Genomic DNA, 13,151 nt, shown 5'->3' with positions numbered 1-13,151 from the left:
TTATTAGTTATTTTTTGCTACTTTAGTTTTACTAGGTTTCTCCAGTGGCTACTTATGTAGAACTGGTTCTAGGGTTCCAAGCTGCATGGCTAGCTCCTGAGCTCCACAGTGCTCTCCAGTCTCTAGAGCTCTGAGGGGCTCAAGCAAGACTCGCCTCAGCTCCCAAGCCTCTACATGGGTTCAAGACATACCTCAGTCTTAAGGGGGAAATTTTAAGGCCAGCTATCAAGTGTTAAGCTCTCCTAGTGCCACAGCCCTGCGGGCGTCAAGCTCTAAGTCTGGCGCTTCAACCCTGTGGACACCAAAACACAGCCACCAAATCCTCTTCGTTGGTACCTTCAGCCTCACGGTCAACCTACAGATCCAGGGTTCCTGTTCCTCTGTCGCTGACCCCCAGATTCTCAACTGAAACTAGAGTTCTTAAAAAGCATCATGAACTTTGTAAGAACTCTAGTTTTGGTTCTCATCTTTCTCTCTCTCTGATTAATAAGAAAGGAGGCTAACCAGAGTAATTTAATTCACTTCCAAATAATCTTTCTGAAGTTTTTATTCAGATTTAAATTCAAAAATACTAATAGTTTTCTTCCTAATAGTCTGTATTTTACTTGCAGTTATGTTTGTCCTAACTGTTGTGGTTTTGACTTACAGATTTGTTGTTGTAATTCCTCTAAAAGCTCATCTTTCTCAGTTGCAGCAGCTGTTGCTAGTAAAACACAATCTGTCCACTGTTCATCAGCAGCAACAAACAGCAGATGGACAAAGTCAGAGACTAGCTGCAGCGCGTATTACTAAGTGCCGGAAGGCAGTTGGACGGCTTCTTTTTTCTGTTGTACTTATCATTAATTATAGAGCCAGATCCACTGATTGAGTAGAATACCAGGAACTTCACCCAAACACTGGGTCGGCCTTCATCGGGTTTCTTCTGTCCATCCTCAGTGTGACAGACTGTGCTGATAAGACTCAAACTCTAAAACCTCTGATTTATTGCTTCTTTCTCCAGGTTGGAGCAATAACTGGACTTTTTCTTCTTCTCTCCTACCTCCTGTTTGACCTCCAGCATCACACCTGATACTTATTACATTCACCTCTCTGAGCTATTTTGTGCTCTTAAATACTTTATACATACCTTGATGTGTTGCATTGAAATAGGTTAATTTGTAACAAAGATACCGCAGTTCCAGGGTTACAGAGGTTAATGGATGCCAACATTTTCTCATTTCCAACTTCTCAAATGCTGACACTTAACGCATGTAGAGCACCCTTGATGTCTGTTTTAGTGGTCTGGATGACCCTTTTTAACACACAGAGTATTCTATTTAAGACAATCGGAGGAGGGGAGGCTGGCTGAGAGGATTCCTGCAGAAAAACAAAATTGTATCTGCAGTGTTTGCTGCCGTGCTGAGGGTTACCTGAACTATATAGATAACTGCAAATCAGAGTATTTTTGTCTCAGATGTTACATTGGACATCACTGGTATGGATTTTCAATGTATGTTTTTTTTTAAAAAAAGAGTAAAAGGTGAAAAGGCGATCTGCTGTAATTCTCTGTAGTTAGCCTTTAGATTAATAGACACATCTGTAACATGACCTGGATGATTTTAACATTTTTCTTAATTTTCTGTAGATTTGGACTGCTTTTGAGAAATTATTAATTAATTTAAATAACACATTTAAATTGCTGTTGTCAAACAGATGGTAATTTGAAAAATATATGTTATGTGGATCTAGATGTCGGAAAATCTAGGCAATTTTGGGAACAGTCTTGTCACCTTTCTGAAGTAATCAGTGCAATAACTAATTGTATGCATGCTTGTATGTCTGAATTACTTATTCATTTGTTTTTACTACTGACGGTACATCTTAATAACAAAAATAATTTGAAATAACTTCAATTTAAGAAAAAGTTGTGCTAGTTCACTTGTGGCAAGCATGTTGGCAAGAGGTTGAAGGTCAGGACCTTCAAGTTTACAGTGGTAGGTGGCAAAAGACACATCATCAGTGTAGCAGCTAGCAACATGCACTAATAACGTGAAAGCACACACAAAATCTGCAACATTTGTGTCCGCCACAATATATATATTTCTGCTTTTATTTATAATTGTGTTAGTTTGGTCCTCCATATTACAGCAGCTTCAGTGTGCCACAGAAAATGTAAAATAACACCGAGAACAAATGAAGAACATCTCAAAACTACTTCAATTCCACTTTTCCTCGCTGTGTCAGCTTTACTCTACAAGCAGTCCCATTGCCATGGCAACCAACAGATAACAGATCAACGAGTCCACAGAGCAGATATTACCTTCAAGTGTATCAAGAGGAATAACCACCAAAATACACAAAAACATTTTCCACACAAAAAGTACGTAAGCCCCCAAAACAGAACATTCAGCCCGTTACATTATTATGTTTTCAGTCTTGATGTTTATATTGTGATCATTAGTGATCGTCTGAACACAGTGGTGGTTGATTAGCTCATGTAAACACTGGCTCTACTAATTGTGTGTCAGAGTGTAGGTGAGTGTATCACCTTATTTTAGTGCTAACTGAATTGAAACACACCAAACTGCACAGCACATGTCTTAGTGTTGACAATATATAGAAAACATTTAATTTTTCCAGAATATTTGAATGATTGTGTCATTTTTCCAACCACCAATATAAAAATACAGAAGCAACGGCAAATGAGTGGCGGACAATAAGTCTAACCACTATGGAATTAAGATTTAATGCTCTAAGTCAGATAGTACGTGTAGCCATCAGTTTCACTTTCAGTTTACTGCAGCCAACAAACTGAGGGGAGTGAAACACTTCCATGAGTTTAAATATTCTTTACCATGTGGTCATTGCTTCTGATTTTGTCACGTTTTCTAAAATAAATGGCAACTACTACTCTGAACTTTACAACTTTGTGGAGCAAGCTATTTTGTCCCCTTGCTGCACCACATGACAATCGACAAATATTTTCCCTAAAATAGCTGATGGACGACTCTTTTCTGAAAATAGCTAACCCACCTTTAGTGAGAGTGTATAAATTATTTCTGGCAGTTTTTTTATCTTCTCTCTTAATAATAACAATAGTAATAATAATAATAATAATAATAATAATAATAATAATAATAATAATAATAATAATAATAAATTTTATTTGTAGGCACCTTTCTTGACACTCAAGGTCACCATATAATTTAACATAAAAACAAACACTGAAAAATTTAAATACATAGTAAAAAAAATAATTTTTTACTTGCATCATTTGTAATGCAAAAAAAATAGATGATAGAAAAGTGACTTAAAAGAAATATAGCATATTAGCTGTTAGCACGAGTTCCTGATAATGTTCTAAAGGAGAACATTTTCATGTCACAAAGCACAGCTAGACTAAAACTAAATGTTCAACTGAATGTCTGAAGCCTACAAAATAAGAATGCTGATAATACTAACTTTTAGCCATTCACACAATGCTTTTCCTCAATGTAGCAATAAAAAAATCAGTTTGATGGAAAGCCTACCAACAAACAGCTGGCTGCTGAGCCGGAGGCGGAGGTGTCCATCAGCTGGAGCCTGCAGGAGGCGAAGGGGCAGCTGGTCAACCTGCAGGGAGGCCTCCTTCACATTCCGCTCTGCCCTCACATAGTGCCATTGTCTGTCATTCAGAGGGAGGTGGGACTTTACGGACAGGACTGCCGGACCGTTGCCCACATCAAAAGAGAAAGTCACCACTGTTGGAGCTGGGAGACACAAAGTCAGATCAGACTGAATGTGATATGAGGTTTTATATGTTCTCCTCCATCCTGCCTTTCTGATGCAACGTGATACAATGCTGCTGAAAACTTGATGACCCGCATACATTTACAAAGGGGCTTAGCTGACAGCTTGTCAATATTTTACAATGTGTCTGATGCTGCAGCAATACATAATGACTCCAAATATCCACACAACATCCCTCTCAGGTTTGAGAACAAAACAGATTATAATAATAGGAAGTCCACAGTCACCTGAGTGCACTGTCTATGGTTTTGAGCTAAACACGTCTGCTGTCTTCTAACTTGTGTTTGCACATTTCTACTGTTGAGCTCAAACCTTTTGTGTAAGCATATAATTTTATTTAATGTTTTGTTGCAATAAATCTGAAAGAGTTTTTTTTTTAATTTTATTTCCACTTTACCCATCAGACGAATTCATTAAGCTTTTATATGTGCATGACAGCAAGCTATTGCTGTTGACTGTGCCACTGGGATTACATCATGCTGTGCAAACCTGACAGGCTGAGTCTCTGGGAAATTGAACTGTCAACTACAGTACTCCCCAGGAAGAGCAAAGTATACTGCTGATGGCTTTTGTGGCCATTCTTTACATGTGGACACTCTGGCATGCAGGCTGATGTCTCATGATGTACTGCATCACTCTCATTGTGGTGTAAGTATTCACTCACAGCTCAGCTCCACCCTGATGAAGTCCTTCAGGCCCTGGTTTTCCAGAAACACTCCTGAGGGAGAGCTAGTCTTGAAGTAAAAGGAGATGTCTGAGGCTAGCTCCGCCTGCAGGGTGGGGAAGTACAGGTAGGAGGACTCCTGGTAGAAAGACGCTGCGTTCCATATAGACTCTGGAAGAAGAAAGAGAAGAACAACAATAGATGAAACGAGAGTCCAAATCAATCAATCAATCAATCAGTCAATTCATCCATCCATTCATCCATGAACATATGATATGTAAGTCATTTTGAAACACTCACAATTTGGTACACACACTTAGCCGATGTCAACTTCCTATCACTTATTAGCTTGTCTGTATGTTAAACCACATTTTTGGTGGGTTAAATTTTATATCAGTGATCTTTAAAACATGGACGGTGAATAAAAGTTTGAAATTACTGAACGTTTTCTACAGAATATTTGGCAAACGATAATAAATGAGTATGTACAAGCAAACCATACAGTATATTGTACATTAACATCTGCACAAGTACTCACCTGCTGTGCAGTTAACCAGAACTACTAACTGCCTGGCAGATAAATGATTTTAATACTTCCACAGCGGGATGCAGGCACACCATACTGACCCTGGTTCCAACAAACATCCTCCTTATCCTTCTGGTAAAATAAATAAATAAATGTTTGTCTGCTTATTTTGCTGTTTATGCAGGCAGCTGAAATTTCAGACTAATTCCAAGGAGATTTTGAAGCAGCAGTGTGTTAGTCTGTTGAGATGTAAAATATATTTAACTGTAGGTAGTGATACTGATGTTTCAGCAGGGTCCAATTCATGGCAGGTCTGTGCTGTAGTAGTTACTAGGTAGCTCCTTATTTTAGATTTGTGGTCTGTACATTAAAGTGCCAGGGAACTGTCACTCTGAGATAAGCTCTAATAAATCTGCAGCCAGGATTATGTTAGATGCATGCTGACGGTTACAGAGATTGCATAATTTAGGTGTAATTCACTCACAGACATAGAGGTCTGTGTAGGTGTGTGTGTGTGTATATTTGATGTATACATAAAATTGAACCTTAGAGATAATCTACAATATATTTCAATATGTGTTCAGTTCTTGTTTTTATTCACTCCATTTGTGTGCTGTATTATTATTCTTGTAAACAAACCAAGTTAAATAAATGATTAAATGATTGTGACTTGTCATGCAGATGGCAGAAGTGGGTAAAGTACCCACAATGACTACTCAAGTAAGAGCAGTACTAACATTTTTACTCAGAAAAAAAGTAAAACATAGTCATCTAAAAAATACTTCACAGTAAAACAGTACAAACTTCTCCCTTGAGCCGTGTTCAGCCAAAGAAAAGACTTCTTTATCGTTTGGTTCCATCAGCGCTCACTGAGCAAACGACTTTACATCTCAAACTTCTAAAAGAACAAGTCCTGATCAGATGATTAAATATGTTCAGGTGATCCTGTGCATATTATTTATATGCAAGATGTTCTATTTCAAATGATACTTAATGGAAAATATATTTTTAAAAAACCTGTTTGTGAATTTTTTTTATTTTTATTGCAAAGACAAGAGTGTTTCTCCAAACCTCGATTTAGATTCTGAGTGCTTGAGTAGAAGGCAACTGCTTCTCCTGCTGCCTTCTATGTAAACACTTCGCATTGTTGTGTCCTGGATGACTGAGAATCCACACCAGCGTTTTATTAAAACTGTGACAGGATAATGTTTACCCCTGTTTTCCATCAGCTCATTTTTAGAGTGTTTTAGAAATGAGAAGACCAGCTGTCGAAGGTTTACAAGTAAAATGTTTTCAGGATTTAAGCAGCTGAACAGTTTGTGGGATTTTATTTTTTCCATAATGCTCCAGATGTTTTCCCTGAGTGACAGATGTGGAATGCAGGCAGGTCAGTTTTTAAGACACAGCCATGCTGTTGTAATCCATGGAAAATGTGGTTTGTGTTTTGGACATAACAAGACACTTCATACTTTTTCCAGTTTGCTGCATATGCTACTCATATATCCTTCCATATTAGCAAAACCTACACAGACCTGACTTTGTAGCGTAACTTCCTGAACTGTGTTCACTGAAAACTATCTAGCGTTATGTTCTTGAACTAGGAGATTTTTAATCCTTGGTTTTAAAGCAGTGGTGAGACACAGAATTAAGAGTGTGCTTAGCCCTTCATGACCTGCATAACCCATGAAAGGACATGATTGGATAACAGTGCACTTAGAAAACCTGCTTCAGTGTCAAGATACTCAACATTAAAATTGTGATTTTATATACAGTACAGACCAAAAGTTTGGACACACAGTTGTGTCCAAACTTTTGGTCTGTACTGTACACAGTTGTGTCCAAACTTTTGGTCTGTACTGTATATAAAATCTAACAACAGACAGAGGAGCATACCGTCTGAATGTACATGTATTCAGACGGTATATACATATATACGTATATATCAGAAGGGATTCAAACGGTATACTCCTCTGTCTGTTGTTAGATTTGTTAGAACGGCAGAAGGACTCCTAACTCTTTATCCACTGACAAACACAAAAGCACGAGTCTGAGAGACGCGGTCTGAACATTGTTTGTCTCAAATCTGTCTCCATCTGCAACCAAATCTGGCACGGCAGCTGCAGCGCTGAGGTGATCACCTACTGTCTCCATAACAACGCAGAGAGCCGACATGGTAGACAGCCTGCGATCCAGTCCTGTTGGTGTCTCCGATCACAATCTGACTCACTGGAAGGTGGTCTTTGTAGGAGAGGATGCCTGTGTCATTAGTCCTGAGACAGACAGGGAAACAGAAGAAATATTAGCTCAACAATGTCTTCAGAGACTGTCAACTGTTTTCAACAGTCATAGAATGTACAGTCTATAGTTAAAGAAATGAATCTTTCATAATGTAAACAAGTGCCAGTGAAAATATGAGCGCTAGGGAATCAGGGAAGCTTTGGAGAGGATTACCCTGCTGTAAACAACAGCTCCGACCGCCCAGCGCCTTAAATTAACCTTTCACTCCAATCCACACAGAAATAATTATTCACTTCCATTCCTTCATGACATAATGAATGTAATTCATAAATGTAATGCATTATATCTGACTTGTGCTGTAATTAATTATTTTAAAGGAAACGCTGTCAAATGAAATGTTAATGAATTTTCTCATATCAAAAGACTAAATGAGCTGCTATGAGTGAATAGAGGATTCGACCCAAATGCGGCATGACACGGGTACCTTTCCAGAAAGAAAATGCAAATGTTCAGTGGGTGTGGGGAAACATGGCTGCTTTTACTGTGATATTTGTTGAGCAAGTCAGCACTTAAATGCCTAATTAGCCAAATGGTGGAAGTTTCACTGATGCAATATATTTTTTCTGGGCAGCAGTTCATGACCACACCACAGACAGAAAGAGAGAGAGAGATTTATCTTTCCACTCTTTCATTTTTGTGTTTCATGTTTGCTAATTTGCTTTTTGGTACTGCTACCAAGCTCAGACTGTGGAACATTACGAAATGCTTCATCCGGATGTTCATTTTGATTACTAGAACAACATCACATATCCAAAAGAGTCAATATGGAGGTCATTATTAAGGTTATATTTATTATTTTGAGAATCTATACTGTGATTCAGTGCAGTTCCGTTCACTTAAGATATACAAAAGATGTAATTTCAACACACTTTATATGCTGCCCTCACGATGTGTTGCTCTTACAAAGCTAGACAGCTAGCTAACACTTGAGTTAAAAATAATCCAGTCCTTGATAGTTTTCTTGTTTCATTTTGCAACTCTTAGCTGGTTTGTTTTTCTTTTCTTTTCCTTTATTTTATTTTTGTTTGTAAAACTGTAACAAAACACAAAAGTATACATCAGCTACAGATACAGAAAACAACTAGGAAAACACGTGACTCCCAATTCTCTCCAATTAGCTAACGATGCACTGTAGCTTTAAATATTGGTTGGGAAACGTAAAACTTTTCTACAAAATATTACAAAATGCTGGAATAACGATTAATAAAATGAACTTACAGACAAATAGTGTCCAAGGAACAAACGTGTCTGAAGGACAGACGAAGACACCAACCGTACAGCTGGACGAGTTCTGCTTGACTGACCAAATTAAATATGTAAACAATGTCCTCTAGGTGTCAGTAAGGGTCCATAGTTTAACTTAAAATTTACCAACCAAATACTTAACAAAACATAATGATGGAGTCAGCACACTTTACAAGACAAAGAGATTAAATTCATATCGCGATGAATTGGCTATAGAAATATATAATCATGTAAATCTAAGAACGATATGATAAAAAATATTCTGTTCTATCTACTTAAAAAATGAAGGCAACTATTTGCATAATTTATTTATGTTTATCAAGCAAGACTGTTCTTTGTTTAAGGTACTTATTTCATTACATGAAAAAGAAAATTCAAGTAAAGTGAATTTAATTTTGTCAAGTAGATTAAGCAAAACTGAACTTTGTATGAATTATTAGACTTTTTAATAATTCATACAAATACAGTGTATTTTACATTTTACAGTGTAAATGTAAAATTTAATATTTTACATTTACACTGTAAAATGTTATTAACCAACACCCAAAGCCTTTTTTTAAAGTAAACTACTCAAATAAAATACTTTATTGAAGCAGTTCCTGACTCCTGTTTTTTGTTGCTCAAACTTTGACAGAAAACATGGATAGTTTGTTCACTTTTCAGTAGAACAAACACAATCATATGCAAGGCTGCACCATCAAGCAGCGGGTGGTCATGAAAATGAGCACACAACTCTCTCATGGTGCAGTTTCATGTAAGCAATAGTAAATGCTTAAACTAGCCAATAAGTGCTCTACTGCTCTGAAATTAGCCTGATTCTTGTTGCCCTCTGATGATAGAGGTCAGAGGTCAACTAGTCGTCAGAGGGCTGGTTGATTTGACCTTTTGACCTTTTATCTTTCATTAATGTCTTCAAAGCCAAAGCACCACAAACAAAACATGTTGCTGCACAAACCTGCACAAATGTAGTCGAGTTGATTGGCACCAATTTTGTCTGATTTGAAGAAGGTTGGGAGGGTGGTTGACCTTTCATGACCTCTAGATACATTTCTTAATATTTTTAAAATGATAGTGACACAAAGGAAAAAATTTTTGCTGCACAAACCTGCACAAACGTAGAACAAACGTTTGATACCAATTTTGTCTGATTTGAAGAAGGTGGGGGTGCCACCTTCACTCAGGTAAAGTTAATATATGTCTATTTAATAATTTGTGCTTGTTATTGTATTTATTGTTATTTTCTTTGTAGTACTGTTTTGTCCTTGTTGTACTGCAGCTATGTGACTTCTTCTAAGACAAATTTCTCCCATGGGAGACAAATAAATGATCTTGTCTTATCATGGACTTTCTTGGACTGTCCAGCTAGACATTGGTCCCAAAACAGAAGACCCAGTCAACCTGTCCTTGGCTACAGCAGGTAGAGTGAAGGTTCCTACCCTCTCACTGTCCTGTCAGACCTGCAGCTCATGAGAGACCTAAAGGAACGGGAAGCTTTTTGCCAAGAAGAGTTTTCCCATCCCCAAAAATAAACTCTCCAACAACTTCCTCACAACACTTTAGTATGGAAGTTAGAGTGGGCATTACTCGATGTTAAACTTTATGTTGTGTACACTCTTGACAAGGATCATCTTGGTGTGATCAGGTTTCATTCTTGTTATTTGATTATAAACAGTATTATTTTATTAGAAATGACTCCCCACAACAACTAACCATGAGTAAAGGAAAAGGCATCAGAATAATGAAAAATAAAATAAAATAAAATAATTCTGCCAGGATATGTGATTATTAGCACATCTGTAAATATATTCCAATCGTACACACAGGCAATTACAATATAATACAGTCAAGCAGAGCTGATCTTATAAAGCAATATGTAAGGGAGGATGTGTGTAATGTAGCCCAGCTGTTTTAATCCAATCATTAACAGCAAACTTTTCCTGAGCCAGCATGGACATCCTTCAATGCTGCAACACCAGACTGGTTTTCCCTGTAGCAGCTGCTCAGTTTCTTCTGTTTGCGACTCTCTGTTTTTATCTTGTCCCAGTCTATTCTGCTATGGCTGGCATAGTTTTTAGATCAGCCAAATAGCTATCATGATGCTTTATTTGAAATGTGGTTCAGGATAATGTCAACAACCTGAGATACCACTGAACAGGAAAAGATGACATTCTTTGCTTCTTAGGGATTTTTTCTGAGCTGTTTGAAAATGTCATGGTGTTAAGAAAAGCTGGTAGGTCTAAAGAAACAGCCAAATAAACACATTTCCAAACAAAACTGTGATAACTTACTGGTCAGCTTAAAACTGAAAAAAACAAAAACAAAAACAAAAAAGTAATTAAACAAGAAGAAAACTCAGACCAAAGATGTTGTATTAGAGAGGCTGTTGTCAAATTGCTGTGTTAAATATAATGGACCATGACATAAAATATGAGTTTATTATCATGTTTAGAATGAGAATCATATATTAATAATTATGGAAGTTAATAAATAAATTCATTAAGAATCTGATAAATAGGTAATGAGCCACATCAGTGAAAGATGCTGTTCACAAAGCCTCATTTCTCTGCTCCAATTTATTTACATAAATCCCAGTTATCAGAAATGTATGAACATAACAGTGCTGCAGCCAGAAGCCACTGAGAGACACAGTTCTGTTCCTTCATAAAGAATAGTCTAGTGTTACCATGCTAAACATGACAAAGAGACACTGCAGCTTTTTCCCTGTCACTTAGTGAATTCTCCCAGCTTTGATCATGGTGGCCGTTTACACACAGCCATACTGTTTTATTCAGTTAGGATAACTTGCAAGAGAAACAAGACTGGAGCCATGGATTGTAAACAAGACAGTCGTCACACGTTTCCTTTCTGAGAGGGTGAGACCTGCTTTTATGAAATATTTTTTCAAAACGTGTCTGACATGAGAGAATAAAATAATAAATTTAATTGGAAATCAAAATAAAATAGAAAAGACTTTATTCTGCAAATATTAAATGTAGTGTGCATACCATGTGTCTGTGTCAGCATCACAGTTGCAGAAGTAATTCATGTCCATACAGTTCTCCTCCAGGCTGCAGGAGCACTGCTGCACTCCAGGCAGGAAGCCCCCCCAGTAACTCCTTTTGTCTCCTTGGCGATCCAGCCACCAGGACAGCGGGCTTCCATCTGCAGCACAAACACAGCCAAAGGAATGTTTGAGGTTGTCACAAAAAAAATCACAAATTTCCAAGAAAATAGAGTGGTTAATTTAAATGTTCAATAATGGTTTAGTTCTGAAAACCATTAATACTTTCTTTTGCTGCAATTAATGCTATGATTATGATAAGAAAGAAGATTAGGGTCACAGAGGAAAAAGAAGAATTCTCATTTTAATTTCAGAATTTTGACTGTTTTTCTTATAATTCTGACATTTCTTATAATTCAGAATTCTGACTTTATAGCCGATGGGCACCAGGGAGGAACCAGATTCAATGTCCAAGTTGCTAGTTGTGCTGGAGAACAACAAACATTCTGGAGGAATAATAACAACATTTAAAAAAAAGTTGAATATTTGGTGACATAGGTCACAACATTTATCTGCTTTTAACATTAACTTAGAAACATCAATGATCCTAAAACCTCTTCTTTGGCTTTTAAAATGATGTAACTATCTTTGGTTTTTTACCTCAATACATCTTTGCTAACATATCTGCAAAAAGAGGCTGCTTCATGTTGTTTCAATTAAACAGTCAACATTGTTTAATATTGATTAAACTATCAACATTGTTTAATTGAAATACACACAGTGCCTATAAACATATTCACTCCCTTGGATGCTTTACCCTTTTACTCATTTTACAAATTAATCATGATTAACAAAATTAGGCTTTTTTGACCAAAAAACTGCCAAAATATTAATGTCGGAGTGAAACCTGATTTCTACTAAATAATGACAATTAAATTAAAATATGTAACATAATCAAGTAACTGCATAATTATTCACCCACTTCCAGTCACCATTAAGTATTTACCCCTCTGGCTCTATCACAGCAGGCAGTCGGTGTGAACTGGTCTCCGTCAGGTTGCACTTTTCCTCCATTCTTTCTGCTAAACTCTTCCAGCTCTGTCAGGTTGGAGGGATCCGCTGTGAACAGAACTGTTCAACTCCAGACACAAATTCTTTTTCAGACTGAAGTCTTAGCAATCTCTGGAACCTTCATTTTGTTATCCTCACACCATCTCTGTGTAGCTTCAGATGCATGCTTCAGGTCGTTGTCTTGCTGAAAAATGAAAGTTCTCTGACGTCGTGGTTCTGTGGCTGATGAACATTAAATGTCCTCCAGGATTTCTCTATATTGCTGCTTTTCAAGCCTTCCAGGGCCAGTTTCAGAGAAGCATCCCCACAGACTGACACTGCCACCACCAAGGTTCACAGTCATGATGTGTTTGTGGTGATGTGAAGTGTTTGGTGTCCACCACATATCACCTCTTATCTGATGGCCCAGAAGCTCCATTTTACTCTCGTCAAACCAAAGAACTTTCTTCCACTTGACCATGGAGTCTCTAGTTGAGTCTTGATCTGAGTTCTCTTCAGCAATCGTTTTCTCCCATAAAGCTCTGACTGGTGAAGAACCAGCAGTTGTTGTCTGAAAAGTTTCTCCATCTCAACTGTTG

At 37.4% G+C, this 13,151-nt stretch overlaps 1 protein-coding gene across 2 annotated transcripts in view; it reads right to left on the bottom strand.

The window, feature by feature from the left end:
• The window catches only part of LOC116722872 (contactin-associated protein-like 5), a 209,399-nt gene that overhangs the window by 49,087 nt on the left and 147,161 nt on the right, over positions 1–13,151 (bottom strand). For both annotated transcript variants that reach the window (XM_032567239.1, XM_032567238.1), the window contains 4 exons: positions 11,507–11,663; positions 7,101–7,228; positions 4,433–4,603; positions 3,510–3,728 (listed from right to left, as the gene is read on the bottom strand). In XM_032567239.1, coding sequence (XP_032423130.1) covers positions 3,510–3,728; positions 4,433–4,603; positions 7,101–7,228; positions 11,507–11,663 — 675 coding nt within the window. The remainder of the gene's footprint in view (positions 1–3,509; positions 3,729–4,432; positions 4,604–7,100; positions 7,229–11,506; positions 11,664–13,151) is intronic.

Source organism: Xiphophorus hellerii, chromosome 7, assembly GCF_003331165.1.
Source record: "Xiphophorus hellerii strain 12219 chromosome 7, Xiphophorus_hellerii-4.1, whole genome shotgun sequence".
Lineage (NCBI taxonomy): Eukaryota > Metazoa > Chordata > Actinopteri > Cyprinodontiformes > Poeciliidae > Xiphophorus > Xiphophorus hellerii.
This window is presented reverse-complemented; position numbering and strand designations above follow the sequence as displayed.